Source organism: Squalius cephalus (assembly GCF_949319135.1).
Source record: "Squalius cephalus genome assembly, chromosome: 1".
NCBI classification, from domain to species: Eukaryota; Metazoa; Chordata; class Actinopteri; order Cypriniformes; family Leuciscidae; genus Squalius; species Squalius cephalus.
In genome coordinates this window covers 29999814-30021928 of record NC_137122.1, presented here as the reverse complement: position 1 = coordinate 30021928, position 22115 = coordinate 29999814, and the positions used below count along the sequence as shown (strand labels likewise).

General features: G+C 36.1%; 1 protein-coding gene across 2 annotated transcripts; it reads right to left on the bottom strand.

Annotated features, from left to right (window-relative positions):
• Window positions 1-3990: 3990 nt before the first annotated feature.
• Window positions 3991-20727, bottom strand: mgrn1b (mahogunin, ring finger 1b). 2 transcript variants are annotated; one of them, XM_079887244.1, is made up of 17 exons: window positions 20131-20721; window positions 18849-18967; window positions 18615-18703; window positions 18325-18471; window positions 16897-17014; window positions 16613-16679; window positions 16311-16354; window positions 16165-16212; window positions 15977-16045; window positions 15711-15870; window positions 14647-14756; window positions 14348-14562; window positions 8144-8255; window positions 8006-8051; window positions 6014-6118; window positions 5726-5769; window positions 3991-4956 (listed from the first exon to the last, which is right to left on the bottom strand). In XM_079887244.1, the coding sequence occupies exons 1-16, from the start codon at window positions 20216-20218 to the stop codon at window positions 5729-5731; spliced, it is 1578 nt and encodes a 525-aa protein (XP_079743370.1). In that variant the 5' UTR covers window positions 20219-20721; the 3' UTR covers window positions 3991-4956; window positions 5726-5728. The 2 variants fall into 2 exon arrangements, with proteins under 2 accessions (XP_079743370.1, XP_079743369.1); XM_079887243.1 differs by lacking the exon at window positions 5726-5769 and having other exon boundaries at window positions 20131-20727.
• Window positions 20728-22115: the final 1388 nt, after the last annotated feature.

The window sequence follows — 22115 nt, the reverse complement described above, 5'->3', positions numbered from 1 at the left end:
TCAGAATTCTGACTTCATATCTTGCAATTCTGACTTTATAACACGCAATTGAGACTTTATTTCACGCAATTCTGACTTTATATCTCGCAATTCTGACTTTATAACACGCAATTGCAACTTTATTTCACGCACTTCTGAGAAATAAATTCAGAATTGCGAGATGTAAACTCGAAATTGTGAGATAAAAAGTCGCCATTATCTTTTAAAATGTTTTATTTTGTGGCGGAAACAAACTTCCATAGGTAGGCCTTCATTTGAAGTCCAAAAAAAAAAGCACATCCATCATGAAAGTAATCCATATGGTTCCAGGGGTCTAATAAAGGTCTTTTGAATGCGTTTTTGTAAGAAAAATGTCCATATTTATAACTTTATAAACTATAGCTGAACTAAACCTTTAATGGAGCTGTTTGAAGTATAGCCACGTGATCACAGATAAATTGGATTATGTTGTTCACCACTAGGGACCAACTTTACAATGCTGATCAATTGATTATCATCTGAAAAATGAACAAAGTTATAGACTGCAGCTTTTTACAGTCAGAAACAAACGAAAACTGCAAAGCTATATTTTTATAATCAATGACTCGCCTCTTGCTCTCTGTTTAAGCCAGTGAAGGGATTCACAGGATTTTTTTTTTTTAAATAGCCTATTCTTAGGTAAAGTAGCCTATCGTATAGGACTATTATAGAAAACATTTCCAATGCAGTAGAATCATTTTCTAAATGATTTGCCCCAGGCCCGGAGTGGGTAATCGGGAGAATCGGGAGTATTCCCGGTGGGCCGCTTCACTTTTGGGCCGGTCGAGGATGGTTTTTTTTTTTTTTTTTTTTTTTTTTTTTTTCACATTTCAATGTCACATCAGTTACATTAGGCTACAAACGTTCCGCATTCTGACACCGCAGCGCACAACTCAGCATGGGTTGTACCATGTGAGGGAGTTCTCCCCTCCCCTCCTATAGAAATGGTTGGGTCCATAGCCCGTCTTTTCAAAACGTTTTCTCAGGGAGGCTACCGCGGCACCGCCTGCGCCTACTGATAGCTGGGCCGGCCGTAACGGTACGCGTCAGGGAGGATGGATGGGAGGAAGAGGCCAGGAGGTATGGAAGCTTTGTTTCCGCCACAGAATAAAACATTTTAAAAGATAATTGCGACTTTTTATCTCACAATTGCGAGTTTACATGAGAAAAAAAAATCAGAATTGCGAGATATAAATTAAGTCATAATTGCGTGAAATAAAGTCGCAATTGCGTGATAGGCCTATAAAGTCAGAATTGCCTTAAATAAAGTCGCAATTGCATGTTATAAAGTCAGAATTGTGAGATATAAAGTCAGAATTGCCTGAAATAAAGTCGCAATTGCGTGTTATAAAGAATTGTGAGATATAGAGTCAGAATTGCGTGATATAAAGTCGCAATTGTGTGTTATAAAGTCAGAATTGCGAGATATAAAGTCAGAATTGTGTGAAATAAAGTTGCGATTGCTTATTATAAAGTCAGAATTGCAATATATAAAGTCAGAACTGCGTGAAATAAAGTCGCAATTGCTTATAAAGTCAGAACGGCAAGATATAGAGTCAGAATTGTGTGATATAAAGTCGCAATTGCGTGTTATAAAGTCAGAATTGCAATATATAAAGTCAGAACTGCGTGAAATAAAGTCGCAATTGCTTATAAAGTCAGAACGGCAAGATATAGAGTCAGAATTGTGTGATATAAAGTCATAAAACGTGTTATAAAGTCAGAATTGCGAAATATGAAGTCAGAACTGCAAGATATGGAGTCAGAATTGTGAGATATAAAGTCAGAATTGCGTGATATAAAGTCGCAATTGCTTATAAAGTCAGAACTGCAAGATATAGAGTCAGAATTGTGAGATATAAGTCAGAATTGCGTGAAATAAAGTCGCAATTGCGTGTTATAAAGTCAGAATTGCGAAATATAAAGTCAGAATTGTGTGAAAAAGTTGCAATTGCTTCTTATGCTTCTTATAAAGTCTAAGTGAATTATTATTTAACCTTTACATCATTTGTTAACCCATGGTATTAATACAAACTACACAATAGTACGAGCTGAACTGTTGCTTCATTTATCCAATTTAAAAAAAGTGCTAATTTGGAATTCCACCATGGAAAAAGTGGGCCGGTCTTGGGCCTGAAACTCCCGGGCTGAAAAGTGGCCCCACTCCGGCCCTGATTTGCCCTGGAGTACATATGTTTTTCAGTGCAACTAATAGGTTGCACAAAAGTATAAGTATCAGAAGTACATGCAACAATGACACTTAGCCAGCTTATGGTGCTCCTAAAATAAAGTCAAAAGGCACTCAAATGTTAAAATGTTTACATTTAGGATACGGAATACAACAGTTCCATAATACATTAAATACACACAATTATGTATGAAATATGAAGTCTTAAAGTATATTACTTTCATAATGCTTTAAATGCACTTCTCACAAGTGAGGAACAAGAAGGCACAGTGGAATATTTAATTGAAATGGCACATTATCTGAGGAAATAAAATAATATGCATATTCCAGAGCAGTGATTAATCTTACATATCATGCAGAGCTTAAAGAAATGAACTTAACACCATTATTATTATTTTTCTATTACATTTGTTTAAAATACATGTACAAAGGAGCTTAATCAGTATTAACATTTAAAATATTGATCCTGATATAATGAAAAATCATGTAGGCCTATCGCAGCATTACAAAGTTTATTTGTATTCATGTTAAGCAATATGTTACCAACTTAATATCAATTTAAAATCATCTGCTCTTCAAAATGCACATTACAAATAAGTAGCCACACATGTAATACATAGATGTAAATCAAGGCTAAAGGTTACAGCTTTAAAGATGAACAGCACAGCTATGGGAAAAAGCTGTAGCAACACTTGCTTTGTTTTTTAAAGGCACATAAACCTCTGCATAATGCTACAAGACACGGCATATCTGCATGTTTGAGGAGAACAATGAGATTTAATGCTTCTTGTGACTTGTTCATTTAGCTGTTCTTTCCTTTCTTTGAAATACAACGTGTCAAATATTCACAAAGCTAACATTTGAACTGACACATGAAAGGAATGCCTTCACATGTTGAAGTATTTAAAGATCATATTACAATATTTATAAAGCAAATAAAGAGGTAAACAGAGTCCAGCATGGCTTTTTTTAGTCCTTAAAGAGCATAAATAGCTAAACAAGCAAGCACATTTAAAGCACTGTTAGACCACACAATATTTTTGTCATTAAACTGACAAGAAGTCAACCATTTTTAACATTATTTGATCACTATAAATATTACATTTGGAATCATGAATATATATATTCTGAGGTGCTTTTTTTTACTGCTCGTCTTCAGTCGGCACACAAAAAATAAGTTCAGGACATTTAAGTACTTACTAAAAACATTTCAACTGCACAGTTATATTTCTGTATTATTTACTAGTGAGTTTAATACGATCATTTATCGAGTAAACACTTTTATGTTTAGTCAAACAGATGTCCTGAAGTGAGTTTTACTGAAATGTGCTTTGTCTATTAACCATAACAAGCTGCTGTGTGTCAATAATGTTATAATATGGTCCAGATCAAAGCTCTATATTAAGCACTGAGATGGTGTTCTTCTCCCTCAACCTCCTTAACTACACTCTTAAATATAAAGGCTCCAAAGGGGGGTTTGCAGCGATGCAATAGAAAGAACGAACCATTTTTGTTTCCTCAAAGAATCTTTCAGTGATCAGGTCTTAAAATAACATTTATTTTTTCCTAACGTGAAGAACCTTTTGTGCAATGGAAAGATTTCTGGATGTTAGGGTGTGTTCACACTTGCAGTTCAGTTCTCTTGGTTCGTTTGGTCCGGACCAAAAAAAACAACAACAACATAAAAACCATTTATGGTCCGCTTAGAATTCACATCTGATTCTTGATCTGTCCTTTTTAGGGTCGCATCACGTGACATTATGTCCCGTTTTGGGTTTGTTTACATGTCTTTGGTCCGTGTCGCGCTCATTTCCTTTAGACGTGGACTGAGACCCATCTTTTCAGGGGTCTCGGTCTACTTGAACCAGGATTCAGATGAATCATGACTTTGTTTTAATCGAACCAAACATGCCAAGTGTGAACACACTCGTGAAGGTTCTTAAATGGAACCTTAGATGCCAATAAAGAGCCTTTATTTTGAGTGTATACACAAATCAGCATGAATTACACCTTTAACCAAGGAAAATGATCATCATTTATTCACCCTCATGTCATTCTAAACCAGTATTATGTCTTTTGCCATGAAAAGATGGATGGTGAAGCTCCAAAAGTTTGATAAGTAGTCCATGGAGGATTTTTTTTTTAAATTGAAGGGAATACTATTAGATGGTTTAGAGTCTCTTTATCACACAAATCATATGGCTTCAGAAGACTTACATATAGCACAGAAGTCATAGACTACTTGATATGACTAATGATATTTTTATTTAGCATTGCTTTTTGGAGTTTATCAAGTAGTACAAAACACCATCCCCCTTCAAATTATGGATAAGAGAAGCTTGGACATTCTGCCTAACTTCACCTTGCGGAATTATGGAAGAAAGTAAGGCATAATACATGCAATAACGTGAGGGCGAACACTTCGGTGTGAATTAAGAGCCCTAAAAATCAAGCACAATGAAAAATGAAAGATCACCAGAATAAAAGTCATCAGCCTCAGCCAGTTATATTCAAAAACAAAAGGGCTGAATCTCATTTAAAGTTGGATACTGGAATGGGACTGCATCAAACTTCAGTGTGGGAACATTGAAGTGAAGTTCATGTCGGGCTGTACATAGAGGAGATGGACCTGCATGGTTAAAAATCCAGTTCTTCATCGTCCATGTGAAAATGGCTTGAGGGACCGAGGAGCGGCTGGCTGGAGCAGCAGGTACTCTGAGTGTTCAGACTTTCAGTTGAGCCAGACAATCCTACACAAACGACAGACGCTGCAGTTAAAAAAAAGAAGAAAAAAAAAGTACTCTACACCAGTGGTTCCCAACCCTGATCCTGGAGTACTGAACACCAACACTGCACATTGTTATCTGACACACCCATCTGAGGTCTTGGGAGTCTTTACTAATGAGCTGTTGGTTTGAATCGGGTGTGTTTGATTAGAGAGACATCTAAAGGTATGTTTACACGTTAAACTAAATACGGATCCGCGAAAACGACTAAAAACGTTATATTACGCTGCCAGGCCAGTAGTTGGCGATGTCTCTTTGAAAAGGAACACTACGCGCCAATAGACAGAACACGTAACACGCATGCGCTTAACGTCAACGTTTTCACAAATCCACGTTTTTGCAGTTTACACGGAGACAATAATGGTATCGTTTTCAAAAACTTGCACTTTGAACTTTTTCAGGCCCCCAAAACGCCGCTGTCGTGTAAATGAACGGCCAAAACACAAAAGAAGTTTCCGTTTTTAGTTGAAAATGGTGTCGTATAAAACAGCCCCAAAAATCTGCTGTGCTGGTGTACTCCGGGACCAGGGTTGGGAACCACTGTTCTTCACTAATATCTAAACATAAAATAACATGCCGGAGTTTAATAAAAATGTCAATTGTAATGAGCAACAATCTGATGATCAATTAAACCAGTAAAACTGAGAAACTTCTTGTGCCGCATAGGTTTGCATGGCACTGAGAACAAGAACATGAAGGAACGGCTGAGAGAAGAACACAGAAGCCTACATACCAGTTACTCTTCCATACCAATAGAGCAGGAATCAGGACCTAGAGCTGCCCAGAGCAAGACCACGAGAGCAGGCAGGAAGGCAGGGGAAGGAAGTCGAGGAATAAAGGGCACACAGGTTAGACAAGCTGAATGACTGAGAGCCAGAAATAGAGCGTTTGACGACTCGAAAAAAAGAGTAAGAACGAACAGTGTTGTTCGATGAGTGCACGCACACTCGAGGCTATAGCGTTTCTGTGAACCACACACTCAAAGCATGCAGAGTGGGCTCTTGTGTCCAGATGCACTCACCAGGGAGGGACAGGTCTCCAGGTGCGTCACTATCAGTTTTGGTAAAGCTGCTGTGCTCACTGCTACAGTCATTCATGGCCTCTTCCTCCAGATTCAGTCCATCCTCTGCATAGATTCACAAATAACAGAAATAAAAGCTGTAATTGCTCAAAAGCTTCTTCCATTGTTAGTAAAAATGTGTCTATGATATTAATGAATACATGTTCGCCCACTTGTTTTCAAAATATTTGTAATATATATGCAGCCCTTCAAAAATTTGGGGTCAGTAAGATTGTTTCCTAAAGAAATTTTGTGGAAAAACAAAATAAATGAATAAAAATGTCTTTACTGTCAATTTTAATCAGAGGTCCACCGATTGATCGCTAGAACAATCCGTTATCTGCAAAAATCCATACCGTCCATCAGAGTCTGCTGACATTATATACAGTATGAGAGCGGCCTCTAGAGGCGAAATAAAAACAGTAGGCGCGTTTCCATTACAGAAGTGCATAAAACTTTTGCGATTTTTTTCTAAATACTGATAAAAACTATTGCGAAATGACGGCATTTCCATTAACCGATGTTATGCGACTAAAACGTCATTTTTTCCTCTCGCGATAAGTCACTCCAAAAATCATGCCATATTATATATATATATATATATATCACAGCCACCGCACTAAACATTATTATTATTAATGGAAAGAGACGTAGGTGTGTTATCCAAGCATTAATGGCAAGGAAGGACCCTTTTACTGTGTATGGGGTGTTTCTCACTCATTTCTGCTCTGAGGTCTTGATTGTGGCATTTCTTTGAGGTTTAGAATCCAGTATTCCTGTAATTATTTTGTCTTATATGAATTTAATAAAGAACTCTGTCTCGTATTCTGTCCAAACACACCGCTCCTTCTAAGTCAGGTGACTGTAAATGTGCAAAAACTGTTTCCATTGCAGTTTTGCGAAATATTTCTTTTTCGAATTGCCTGAAAAACCTACTCATGTGAGAGTAAAAACTTTTTTGCGATAAATAGGAGTTTTTGCGAAATTGACGTGTTTCCATTGAACGTATTTTCAATTTGCGCAATTTAAAGGGTAATGGAAACGCGGCTACTGACGGCTTGTGGTGTTTGTTTTGACACGCTGCACTGAGAGGGACGCTTCAGAAATGGATTTAAAAGTTTTAAACAGACAGCGAAACGGTAAGTATACAGTACATGATTTCATCTTATTATAAAGTAACTCATTTGTTGACTAGATCAGTGGTTCCCAAACCTGTCCTGGAGGACCACCAACACTGCACATTTTCTTTTTCTCCCTAGTCAAACACACCTGATGCAACTCATCAGCTCATTATCACATGGGTTAATGAGCTGATGAGTTGAATCAGGTGTGTTTGACTAGGGTGAAAAAGAAAACGTGCAGTGTTGGTGGTCCTCCAGGACAGGTTTGGGAACCACTGGACTAGATGCTGCAATAGTAAAGAACTGCAGCATGTTTTCCGTCAAGGCTGAGAGGACGCTAACATTAGTAGTGCCTCATGAACTAAAAAACAATGTGTTATTTTATTCTGTTATTTTGATTAGATAATCATCAAATGTTCTAAAATACAAGCTAATAAAGTGGGAGTGTATACATACAATATACATATGTATGGCCTTTGTGTAGATATTTAAAGATGGCCATCCAAAATATGTAGCCACAGTGGCAAACAACATGACTTGGTGCATCTGAACATGCCCCTATAATGAGTCCCACCAGGTTCAATACTTTCAACTACCGCTGTCAATAGATTTAAATCTATAAAAAAAAAAAAAAATTGTTATTAATCACTAAATTAATACCAATTAATCACATTTTCATCAATATTTACTGAGAAGAAAAAAAACTACATTAATTTAAAACTACATTATTGTGATAAAAAGCCCTTACATAATATGATAGACATGAGGCAATAAAGGATTGGTATTAGTTTGCTATTTCCAATCAGACAGTGATAAGAGTGGAGTTACTCACCATCTTCAGGAGACAGTGAATCGGGGGCGTCCTCCCCAGCCGTACCCTGAGAATACAAAGACAGTGCAGAACATCAGAACCTCATGCCCATCATCAGGCAGGCCGTGTGGAAGGTGTCATACGGGCTGTGCTGCTGACCTCAGTGGGGGCGGGACTGCTGGACAGCAGCATGTGAGCTTGTGCATCAGACATCTCAGACAGTTTTTCTTCATCCTCCTCCTGGATCGGTGATGATGGAGAGCGTAGAGTGCTGCAAACACACAAACTGTCAAAACTATTGATGTGCACAGGCAACACGCCAACTACTATTAGTACAAATCATATTCGCTATTTGTACCTTAGTGTAGGGAACCATGAAACATCTTTCCCATTTCTCACCTAAACACATTACTGAATGCACTAGGTGGCGCTGTGGATATGTGAAGCTGGTGTGATTTAAGTACGGAAATGTTTATAACAATATTGGTAGATTTGGTTCTGCCTAGTCAAGTGTCACGCATCCCACAGGATGAGGATCTGCTTTTATGGTGGAAAGTAGCAGCTCATGTTCTCAAAAAATCTGGACGCTTACCAGAGCGGTGTCTGTGTCTCTGTAATCTTTGTGCCATCAGAGCACACTGTCTCCACCGCAGACTATAAATATAAACAGGGGAGCTCAAGCCCCCTTTGTCTCAAAATGTACTGTGACCCTCTCTGATAATTGTAAATAATAATAATTATTATTATAAATATTATAATAGATAACAATACACTTATACACTATTGCCACTAACAATAATAATACAAAAAAATATTATATAAAAAAATTTTTTGGGCGGAAGCATTTGGCGGAGGTGAAGTGGCAGGCGGAGTTTCCTTTGCAGCGCCTCGGCGCCAGGTAACGTTTAGCTAATATGGAAAAGTTACATTTATCCAACCATGCTACTGTAAAAGTTGCGGCAGCATGCAAGTTATGCTTAACTATAATAAAAGTATAACTCAATTTCAGCCGCATTCTGAGTCTGACAATGTCATTCATTTTTATCCAAGGCAAGTGTTATTAGCTTAGGGAAATACATCTAGTGAAATTAAAGTCAATGTCCAACTCTAAATTGTAAGGAATTTATATATTTGAAATCATAGTAATACTTTAAAATAAGGTTAATTTGTTTATTATTCATGTATTAACTAACATGAACTAACCATGAGCAACACATTTGTAACTATTTATTAATAATAATAATAATACACCTGTTAATTGTTTGTTCATGTTATGTCACAGTCAGTGCATTAACTAATGTTAACAAATACAACTTTTGATTTTAATGTTTTAGTAAATGCTGAAATTAATATTAACTAAGATTAATAAATGCTGTAGAAGAGCAGTTTATTATTAGTTCATGTAACTAATGAAACCTTATTGTAAAGTGTTACTGATCTCATTATCGCTAACACTTTCATGAATACATACATAACATTTACAACATCAACAAAACTAAACATGAATTCCTCATAATTACCTTCTTGATTCTCACTGTTTTGTTTGGTAAAGTTAATAATATTTAGTAATATTATCATAATTTCCTTATTTTCGTTTGATGTGTTATGCATTCTAATAGAACTCCAATGAAATAAAGGATAAAAAAAAAAAAAAAAAAACAAGGAGATCCAGAGATCATGACAGACAGTGTGACTGCCTGAAGAACAATGACATTAAAGCCATATTTTTGTGCAGATTTTACCTTTTTACGGCTATGGTCTTAAACTTTTGATCAGCTGATGAACAGCCTGTTTGAGTTTAAATGCAGTTTTCAATAAATTGCCTACCCTCTATTTTTTGTCTCTTGCTCCTGTTTCTTCTTTTGGCATTTTTAAGCAGTACTTACAACCCGGTTATGATCCACCAGCGCAAAATATATATATATATATATATATATATATATATATATATATATATATATATATATATATATATATTAGAGGTGGGCATAGATTAATTTTTTTAATTTAGATTAATCTAGATTAATTTTGAAATTAATCTAGATTAATCTAGATTAAAATGGCTCATTTGAATTCTGCCGAAGGCATTCAGAATATGTGTGCTACCCAAATAATGACTATAAAAGTAAGTCTTTGAGAACGGGTTTCTCAAGCCAGGTGGCGCATTAGACCAGGGGCTCATCTCCTGTTTCCAAAATGCATCACAAACTGCTTGAGAAAGCTGTTCTACTCATAGACTGTAAAAGGTTACTGTACTGTTACCGTCTGTAGGCAACATTAGGTAGGCCTATGTTATTATCAACTACTATAGGCTATCAATTAGGGATGGGCGATATGGCCTAAAATCCATATTGTGATATACATTGCAGCCTTTTGCGATAACGATATATATTATAATAAAACCATTTCAGAAAAGGTTACACAGACCCTGCTAAACAACTGCTAAATGTATTTATTTTTTTTAAAGGGTGTATGTAGTTTTGAGAACATATATTGTGCAAAACTGTAAGTATACAACATAATTTTGCAGATAAATAAAATTTAAGTACACTAGCTGCAGAGACTTAAAGGGGCTATATGCTTTTTTCTGAAATTTAAACTTGCGACTGACACCTGTGGCCAAAAAACGGAACTGCTCTTCCTTTCTGCTCGCTCTCGTACGTGCACACTTCACAAGTCATCCGCTGCAAAGAAGTCAACATTATGTTTACAGAGGTAAGAACAGTCAAATACATATATTGTTTGAGAAACTAAGTTTGTTTGCTGACTAGCGGTGGTGGCAGAGTGATCTGAAACGTTTAACATGAACGCGCTTGACGTCACATCCGGAGACAGCGCGCGAAAAATCCGACCCGACAGAAAATAGGAAAAATAGGATACAGGCTTATAGGTGCACCCACTGTGAGCTGACATGGTGTCAGTATGCTCATCAGGAGATGTTTGAGTCATACATGGTCAAATAAAAAGGCTAAATGTTACGTTTATTTTGGGGAAAAAGATGCATATAGCCCCTTTAAGTAGGTCTAATGTTTATTATGGCTTGGAGTTTATGAAACCCCAAATTTAAAATTAGAATATTGTCTAACTGATGTCTTTTCAGTTAAAAAGAAACACAACAACGATTCTTAAAATCGGGCGCAGACAGAGATTATGTGCTACACCACTAAGATATATTGGGAATAATACGCGCGCGCTGGTATTCAGTGATATGTTTCGTTTTGAATTTGAGGTGGTAGAACGGATTAGTCGTGTGTTAACTTACCGAACTGTTACCCCACACACTCTGTCTATATAGTTTGCTGCTGCTCGTTGCACCGATCTTTTTCACCAGCTTTCACTTTCAGCCGTGTTTACTTAAGATGACGACGAATATGATGCGTTGCAGCCGGGTGTTCCTCGCGGCCGCGGGTAGATTGCGTCATCATAGCTTGTGTAGTATAGAGCCCGCTCCCAACCCAACTTGGAGAATAGATTAACGGCGATAATTTTTTTATCGCCCGATAAGAGTCTCGCGTTAACGCAGCACGTTAACGCCGATAACGGCCCACCACTAATATATATATATATATGATCAAAGCTGAATTTTCAGCATCATTACTCCAGTCTTCAGTGTCACATGATCCTTCAGAAATCATTCTAATAGGATGATTTGATGCTCAAAAAAGTAGTGTTTAATGTTACAAAAGCTTTAGATTTCAGATAAATGCTGTTCTTTTGAACTTTCTATTCATCATAGCATCATGAAATAAAAATGTAAAAAACTGTTTTCAACATTGATAATAATCATAAATGTTTCTTGAGCATCAAATCATCATATTAGAATGATTTCTGAAGGATCATGTGACACTGAAGACTGGAGTAATGATGCTGAAAATTCAGCTTTGATCACAGGAATAAATTACACTTTACTGTATATTCACATAGAAAACAGCTGTTTTGAATTGGAATAATATTTCACAATATTACTGTTTTTGTTTGTATTTTTAATCAAGTAAATGCAGCCTTGGTGAGCAGAAGATACTTATTTTAAAAACATTAAAAATCTTACTGACCCCAAACTTTTGACCGGTAGTGTATATAAAGATATATATATATATATATAGATATATAGATATAGATCTATATAGATCCACCAATAGCAAACCACAACCATCCAGAAAAGACTATTACAATTTCCGTTTCATGCCAACTTTAATATAGTGTTGTAATTAGTGAATATTTAGTGGTAATATAGTGATTTTTCTGTCTATAAATATCAACTCTCTCTGTTTAAATGAGAGCTGTCAGTTTATATTGCCCTACTAAGTTTATTTTGCACATTAATTCTCACAATAAGAAATTTACTAGTTAAAACATTTGATATCAGTATTTGCATGATGTCATGTGATCGCAAACCAAAGAATGCAGGAAGGAAAAATTTTTTAAAAAAATGCTGTCGTCAAGTAATCAAGCCTCTGAGTGTTATTTGTGTTAGAAGTCTCAACATAATTATCTGATAGCTGGAATGAGTCAACACATGCATGCTTCCTGAGACACTGAGAATTTTTTCCAAATCGCATTCACAACAATGTGAACAGGACGGATAGAAAAGGGCAAATGATGTATGGTGAATGGAAAAGAAGGTTATGACCTCTCGCTGTGACATGTAGACCGGCCAAAACAGGAAGTTCCACTCTTGACTGGCCATTAGCCAGCCATTATTACAGTCAGGAGTGGCAGTGATTTCTTATGAGCAGCATAAATTTAAAATGTCTCACATGAGATAAATAAGCCAAAAGCATTATTTTATTTTTGAAAGTGTTAAAGATGCCATGAAATAGTTTGACAAGTGCTGTTTTCTTTCCTGTGTTAATGCGTTTCCTGTTTCTAAATAAAACAGGAAGTTTGGACATATAGATAGTCTCAAAAGCGAAGCGATATTCTCTTTCTAAAGAACGTATTAAGCTAAAATCTTTGAAAATGCGAATTCGTAAGTGCAGTGAAACTTGACTTTGATGTTCAAAAGACAATTTGTTGTCAAATATACACTACTATTCAAAAGTTGTTTTTTTAAACAAATACCTTTATGTGCAAGGGCACATTAAATTAATAAAGGCTTTTACATTCATTTCTTGATTTAAATTGTAAATCCATTATACATACACTACCGTTCAAAAGTTTGGGGTCAGTAAGATTTTTAATGTTTTTAAAATAAGTATCTTCTGCTCACCAAGGCTGCATTTATTTGATTAAAAACACAAACAAAAACAGTAATATTGTGAAATATTATTCCAATTTAAAACAGCTGTTTTCTATGTGAATATACAGTAAAGTGTAATTTATTCCTGTGATCAAAGCTGAATTTTCAGCATCATTACTCCAGTCTTCAGTGTCACATGATCCTTCAGAAATCATTCTAATAGGATGATTTGATGCTCAAGAAACATTTATGATTATTATCAATGTTGAAAACAGTTATTTACATTTTTATCATGATGCTATGATGAATAGAAAGTTCAAAAGAACAGCATTTATCTGAAATCTAAAGCTTTTGTAACATTAAACACTACCCTTCAAAAGTTTAGGGTCAGTAAGAATTTTAATTTAAATTACTTATTTAACTCATGGGAAAAGAATATGAAGAAGCACAACTGTTTTCAACATTGATAATAATAGGAAATGTTTCATGAACAGCAAATCATATTTAAATGATTTCTGAAGGATCATGTGACACTGAAGACTGGAGTAATGATGCTGAAAATACAGCTTTGACCACAGGAATAAATTACATTTAAACATATATTAAAATAGAAAACAGTTATTTTAATTTGTAATAACATTTCACAATATTACTGTTTTTACTGTATTTCTGAACAAATAAATGTCGCCTTGGTGAATCTTTTGAACTCTAGTGTACATATCCACACAAAGAGAAATAAATAGTATTTTAAAGGTGCTCTAAGTGATGTTGGGTGACGTCACTTCTTGTATTGTCAAACAAAACGGAGGCTAGCTAGACCCTCCCTCCTCCTCATCCGCACAAAAACTCCCCAAACCCCACCCCAAATCCTTCTTGTCGGTTATTGGCTGGAACAGTTTGTTATGTTTCGTGGTGCGGGTTAGCCCAGTTTGTTTTTCTTGCTGTTTGTGGAGCCTGGGCTGTCTACAGAGACCGCGTTTTGTTTACAGTGTGTTCAGGGGACAGTCAGCTAGCGGATGGTGAGGAGATGTTTGCTGGATGTGACAAAAAATGTTTTGGCCTAAAAAACGTGTGACATCGCTTAGAGCACCTTTAAGTTCTAGTCTAGCATGTTATTAGATCCAATTGTGTGCATCCAAAAACAAAGCCTGATATAAACCACAGATGCAGCGTGTCAGATTTACCTGTCTGGTGACTTGCTGACTTTGCTCTTCTGTTCGCCACTATCTCCAGAGTGGTCAGGTGAACTGAGCTGCCGGCTCTCTCCACTCAGGCTCCCAGAGAAGTTGATCTCGTCATACAGAGGCGCAGACGGAATGCCGGGGGACACGCCACCAAGACCGTTCAAAGCCTCCAGCAGGGAGATGGGCTCATAGCCAGGGGGAACGGAGTCTGAGCTCTGAGAGACGGGACAATACAATGAGAATGAGAGTTACACCATGTTGTCTTGTAAAGAGACAAAACAGATACATATGTGACATACTGAGTGCTCATCATGGTCCATGCTCTGCGCCAGCACTGGGCTGAAGGAAACAGGAGAAAGCGCTCCAGGCTTCTTTCTTACAGCTCGAATCTGAAGAAGAGCTCGAAACGCTGGAGAAAGACAAAAAGCTACTTCAGAGTCTCAAAATATATTAAAATTTACATCTAAGCAGGCATTCTGGGCTGTTACTCAAATGAAACACAACTGCACTGTAGAAAATTATTTGTTGGTTAGATTTAAAGTAACCTGGTTGCCTTAAATTTTGGAGTTCATTGAGAATTTTTTTTAGTTAATAATACAAAGAAAGAGATTTTGTTCTCTCTCTCTCTCTTTCTTTGTATTAAAAGGGGATATCACCGCTGGCAAAATGAGCTTTCACTAAAACACTAAAAGGAAATGCAGATTTTTTTTTTTCATTCGGTGCTGACTAGAGAAAGCAGAGAAAAAAAGACTGCCGTCTTCCCTTTTGCCAAATAGGCAGGGAAACTTAAACACCCATAATGCACTGGGCTTGTTGCCATCAAAGGCCACTTGCATCAGTCTGCTATGAATACGCTTGACCAGAGTCAAAAATCACCTTGCTTTAGAAGGAAATACTTTTTAGCAAACTTTTAGTTGTAATGGTGTCGATTTGTATTGTTCCCCGGTTGTTCAAAAAGTAGACAAAGTATGATACAGTTTTTAGTGATATTACAATACCCACAATAACTGTTTTCTCTGTCGATCCGACTGTCTCTGGGTTGGGATACAAAAATGCGGAAGTATAATCTGCAGTTTTCACGAAAGCCCTGGCACTGTCAAAAGTCCGGTGGACATTTGCTGCCAAATAAACATTAATTTCTCAGTCCAGGTAACACAGAGAACAAGTAAACATTGAGCATTTATATCCTACTGTACCTATATTGTACCAATACAAAGTGGGTTGAAAATCGGCCAAGTTACAATTTAACTCAAATTTTTAGTTTCAATGAACTCAAAATTTGAAAGCAACCAGGTACCTACTTTAAGTTAAACCAACAAATGAATTTTTACAGTGTGTGGGACTGTTAACAACAGTTACATACGTAGTCGGCAGATAGGGCAATTGTTGGCCTGGTAGCGTAGAGTATCAGCGCAGGAGTTACACAGACACAAGTGCCTACAGGGCAAAATCAGAGTGTCCCGCAAATCCGACAGACACACCACACACTCATTGCTGTTGTCACTGTTTTCATCATCAGATGGCTGGGGAGAAAATCACAATGAGATTTTTCAATAATAATAATAATAATAATACAGACATATAAAAATATATAGAAAATGTAATGAACAGCAACAATCATCTTTTCACCTTTGTCTCTTGATTGTTCTTGTTCTCAATTCCATAAATCTCCTGTAACAAGTAACTAACGCGATCCACCTGTAGTGTAAAGGGAAGTATTTAGAAATACAGCCTGTTTATAAGCATTATAAACATTACTATCTAAATTTTGTACTTAATGTTAAAAACAGGACAAAGTGTGCATCTTTAGGACTCACTATTTGTTTCTGCTTCAAAGGTTTCACTGAGAAACTGCCATCAACATGCTGTAAATAAAAAAAAAAAAAAAAATCATAAATACACAACTACTACAAACAACCTCTTCGGAAATTATGAATAATATGAAACATCAAATTCAGCTCACTCTTTCAAATGCTGCCAGCAGTACATGTGCATGACCCAAACAATCTGAAATAGACAATTACCATTAAAAATGCACATTCACGACAGCACTACACAGACACACTGGTTGGTTGGTAGACACCAATCTCTAGAAGCACAACAATATAGAGTAGAGCAATTAAATCACATATCTTCCACGTTCAACTTTTTTGGTTTCAACCAGCCACAAGTATCAGCAGTGTAGTGTCAAAGAGATTTTGATATTAAGAGCAAATCCTTAGATCTTTTACACTCTTCAGCTATAAAGAAGTCATGGCAACATACCATCTCCTTCATCGACCACAGCCTGAATCACCATGGGAAAAACACCTCTGTCCAAATCAAAGTTGAGCTAAAAAAAAAAAGAAAAGAAAAAAAGGACGAGAAAAGTCAACTTTACATTCAGGTCAGTCACTTTCATTTTATTGGATTTGCATGATCTTGTTCTTCAATGCGTGTAAACTAATAATGCAAAGAGTTCAAAATCAATATCTTAGAGGCCAGTATGGATTTGGCCATCAGAGGAGATTGATTGATTGACAGCGCTAAACTAGACTGATGGTACTTACATCTTCTTCCTTCCATTCAGATAAATCAATCTTGAAGGCTGGCAGGGTAAACTGCTGACTAACTCCTCTTTTGTAATATACAGTTTCAGAGACCAACGCAGGGGTTTTGGGGCTGTATCTTAAAAACAAATATATACTGTTAGTGCACAAATATACCAACAAAATACTTTTTTTCATATAACGCCATTTCAGAGAGTTCAAATTATAATAATTACATAAATTATAGAAGTTTTTCACATTTAAATGCATTTTCTCTATAGCTCAATTGGCTCCAGTGACTGATTGTTAACTGTAATTACTTAGCTTTTGGATATTCATAGCTTTGAAAAATGAACTTTCAAAATAAAACAAAGACAAGTGTACAGAGGAATTACACTAAAGCCTTCCAACAACCATTATTTAAAGGGTTAGTTCACCCAAAAATGAAAATGCTGTCATCATTTACTCTCCCTCCAAACCCAAAAGACTTTCGTTCATCTTCAGACTGCAAATGAAGATATTTTTAATGAAATCTGAGAGATTTCTGTCCCTCCATTGAAAATCTATTCACGCAAAACTCTGACAGTTCAATATCTTCATAAAAAGATCATATAAATCAAGTATGTAGAGTTAACCTTCTGTTTACCATATTTGAGTGCTCCAAGTGTGTTCTCTGATCTATGTTTATATGTTAATAACAGCCTAAATTAAATCTGTTCATCATATAAAATGAATGTGTCTCTTCAGAAGACTTGGATTAAACCGCTCAATTCATGTGGATTTATTTTATGATCTCTTTATGGACTTTTTGAACCATCACAGTTTTGGGTAAATAGACTTTCAATGGAGGGACAGAAATCTCTAAAGTTTCATTAAAAATATCTTCATTTGTGTTTCGAAGATGAACTAAAGTCTTATGGGTTTGGAATGATATAAGGGTGAGTCCTTAATGAACTGTCCATTTAACACAAAAATACTTGTAAATAATATGAACTTTAATATTGTAGAATTACTTGAACACTGATAATAAACTGTAATGACATTTTTTAAGAAACTATATCAAAGAATGGTTGCGAATTACTGTTTACTTAATACGAGAACACTGATTTATATGGATAATGGGAATTCACCCTCTCTATTTTCTAAATGCATGTTATAGATCTTACTGTAAACAATACACCCATGCATTCGTGTCTTTTTTTAATAGAAGATTTTGACCTTGTAATGTTTAATCAAACATTTATCTGTTGTTTCCGACTTCTCTCTGGTGACGTATGCAGGACTTCTCCAATCATTTAGTCCGATAAACTCTCGTTCATCTGCCTCCACTTTTGCAAGCAACAGCCAATCGGATATACAGTACGTCACAATACATAAGAAAATATCTGTCACTACCTCTGTTTTATCGTGACTTTAAAGATTTTCTAACTGTACGACGGAAGTCCTTACATTGCCATCCCATTGGAAAACTCCTCAAAAGCCTGGCAGTAGATGGTGATGGCCACTCGTGCATCCGAGTCAAAGGTGAACTCCACTCCATATAAGGCCCTTGGTTTCACTCCTTCTTCGGTAGGAGTATCAGTATCATCTTTATACCTATAATCACACACATTTACATAAACAATCAAGCACGTAAATCAAATCAATAACAGAATAAAAGCCACTACATGCAGCACTAACTGAGATAATTTGTTCTCAGGTGTTCAATGATTTGGTCATTCATATTCCTGAATCAGTACCTGACCAATCGTAATGAGTCTTTTCTGATGTTGACAAGACTTCTCAAAGTCTTGACTGGCTCATGGGGTGCTGGAGTAACATAGGGAAACTGTGGCAGGTACCAAAAAAATAACAATATTTTATTAATATATTTAGCCTATACGATGATACAGTTACAACAAAAGAGATCAGAAGCACAGCAAAACAAGACATTCAATATTCAGCTATGTTCTGATGGATTGCTTTTCCTGTACCTGCACTGGGCGGTTACCAAGAAAGTTGAGATCCATGTTCTCCCCGAAAAGGTAACCCTCTGGATGAGGGGTGTCAAACTTCTCTCCTCCCATGAAAAAGTGGCTGGCAAAATAGTTTCCTTAGGAAAGGAAAATAGTAATTAGCCAATCTGATACCTCTAATTAAACAGAATACCGGTAACAACATAAATTAAGGCATCCTTTATAATTTTGGAGAGTACTGATATGTCTCATATCATTACGATTTTTGACCAAATAATTTAAAGCTGCATTCCGGAAACTTCTCCATTCTGCAAACTTTTTTGGGTTAAAAAATTATCCAAAATAAATTTCTGAGCAAGTACATAACCAGCCAGTGTTCAAAACTATCTGCTTGCCTTAACTCGATTCAAAACCGTAAGTTTGTAATAATGTTTTTAATTCCAGTGGTACTGGTGGATTTCCGCAGGAAATTCGAGCATGTCTTTGCGTCATTACGTCACATCTGTACACATAAACAAGGTGTCCCGGCTAGTAGGCTATACTGCGTGTGAAGATGTTGGAGGTGGAGATTTATAGCCTTTTCTCACAGCACTTGATATAATTAAACTTATCAATTTGATGGCGGATCCAGAAAGGTTCAAACCAGTGACAACTGGAGATTCAACCATTGTAAAACGCAAAAGACTTTGTTCGGACTTCGGAGTGGCTACAGAAAAAAAGAGAGACTGCAATCAGGCCCATGCGAAAACTAGGATAATATCGGAAGGGCATTAAATGTAGTCACGCAATGCTGATGTTAAGAACAAAGTATAATTTGCAGGGTTTGACGTGATATGATAAGCGGTCGTTAGATTTAATCAGCCTTAAATTTCACTTAGTTGGTCAGAACAGTGGATGTTACTTAGTTGTTCAGATGACATTTTCCAGTGAAAAAATGTTGGTCATACTTCCAAAAAGTGGGATATGTGATTGCGAATGACAGTATCCACAGTGACTGACAGCCTCACATTCTCCTCAAAACACTGGATTCATCCGGTCATCCATGCCGAGGCACAACCCACGGAAAGTTGATAATTCCGCGAATAACTGCAATTGCAGATTTTGAACAGAGATGGCGACAAAGAGGTTGCGACAAACTACGGACTGCAGCTTTAAATGGTTTGTTGACAGTAATAATTTGGCTAACTTATCATTTGAATATTTAAGAAAATTCCTCTTATTTGAGCTCAAGATATCAATCCATCAGAGATAAGTGCTTACAAAACATGAGCAGATAAACGCCACCTTGTATAACCCTTACCTGACTTTGGAGGATATCTGTAGGCAGAATTAGCCTGGATGTCGATGTCCTCAACACCAGCGATTCTTCGACTAAGAATTGAACCCATTTCTCCAACACAGCCCGATCAGAACAAATAGGCAGTTGTTAAGGTGAACACTACAATAGCACGGCTGTTAAAGTCAGCTAACCAGCTAACTTAGCCGCGTAATAACAGCAACCGCTCCGAACCGACCGAAGTGTTTAACGTTAAATTAACATGACACGAGTTTGATCGACATTTCTTTTCTTCTGAGTCGGATCAGATGTGTCTCGTACAGTCGTATTATGTGATGTTCAGTGCAGTCAGCTGGATCAGTCTTGACACTTGGCTAACTGACTAGCAAGACAGCGCCTAGCTAGTTAGTTCGCCTGTCACGAACGGATACCCAATAAAACAAGATGTGAACGGGTACATCAACAAACAAAGGTAAATTATGATAGGCAAGAAAAAAGACCGTTTGGTGTTTCCTCGAAGTAATAGCAGCTTCTTCGTGAAAATACAACACAAGGAAATCCGAGATCGTTGTTGCGAGGCGATCCCGCGATGGTTGTAGCGTATCGCCACGTGATTGGCTGAACTCATCACGAGAAATGAATGCTCGTCCAATCACAAGCTTCGCTGACCATGAGAAGTCTGTTTTCATCTAGTCGAAAGAACACAAGCTTTGTTTATCTCACACTGGCATAGAAGATCATATGTTTTTGGTAACCGTAAAATAACTGCAATATCTAATTATATATCTATAGAAATGAACAAATATTTATATTATCTGAATTGTTCAGTGGTCAAAATATAATTGAATCTCACTTGTTATTATCTATTAATTAAAAAACGATATATTATTGTATCTGTTTTTATGTCGTGGGCTCAGTATACTATTATTATACACTACCGGTCAAAAGTTGGGAAACAGTAAGGTTTTTTAATGTTTTTGAAATAAGTCTCTTAATCTCACCAAGGCTGCATTTATTTGATCAAAAATACAGTAAATTTTGTAATACTGTGTGAAATGTTATTACAATTTAAAATAACAGTTTTATTGTATTTTTCCTGTGATCAAAGCTGAATTTTCAGCATCATTACTCCAGTCTTCAGTGTCACATGATGATCCTTCGGAAATCATTCTAATTTCTTATTATTGTCAATGTTGAAAACATTTTTTATTTAAAAAAAAAAAAATTATTCATGAAAGAAAGAAAGAAAGAAAGAAATACTTTTTATATTTATATAATAAATGTATTATGATAATAAATCATAATAAAAAAAAAACATGTAATGTTTCCAAACTTTTGACTGGTAGTATAATTAATAATTATCATGATGTTCGCTGACCCTAACTGGTTGTAATACAATTCACAAAAAAAAAAAAAAAACACTATCATAAATAGTAAATAGCAACCATTGCAAACAGCAAAGACATCAAAACAGTATTATATTATAACAAAATAATGACTTTACAACAACAACAAAAAAACATTACAAAAATCAATTATTTTTTAGCATTTTCTAATCGTATTTAATATTTTCGTTATCGTACTCTATACAGTAATTACAGTCTTTTCAAATGCTAGTTTATGTTTGTGCTTTTGGAAACTAAACTTATAATGCCAAAATAGGCTACATATTTTCATTTCAAGCTCATTTTGAAGGCAAAAAATATGTGCTTTCTGCAAATTCAACTGTTGCATGTGTATTTGTTTAGTTGGGTTGTGTGGGAATTACTTTAGGAACGAAGGACAAAAATATATACGCAAATGGGTACAACTAAGTGTATCTAAAATCTTGGTACATCACAGGATGAAAGTGACAAATCTTAATAACACGATAAGGGGGTGGAAGCTTAATTTAATGTGCGTTTGTAAGAATTCAATATAGATTTCATATCAATGCTTGTCTTGTTATCAATTATTTTGAGTCCATCGAGCTATCATTTGCATACTTGCCTACAAATCCCAGAGTTCAT

What these genes read in the sequence shown, in the direction of transcription:
- mgrn1b (XM_079887243.1), bottom strand. Translation starts at nt 20,218, where the DNA reads ATGGGTTCAATTCTTAGTCGAAGAATCGCTGGTGTTGAGGACATCGAC. An exon ending in TGCTGGCAGCATTTGAAAGA is followed by an intron (nt 16,213 to 16,310) that starts GTGAGCTGAATT and finishes TTTTATTTACAG; the next exon opens with CATGTTGATGGCAGTTTCTC. An exon ending in AGAACAATCAAGAGACAAAG is followed by an intron (nt 15,871 to 15,976) that starts GTGAAAAGATGA and finishes TTTTCTCCCCAG; the next exon opens with CCATCTGATGATGAAAACAG.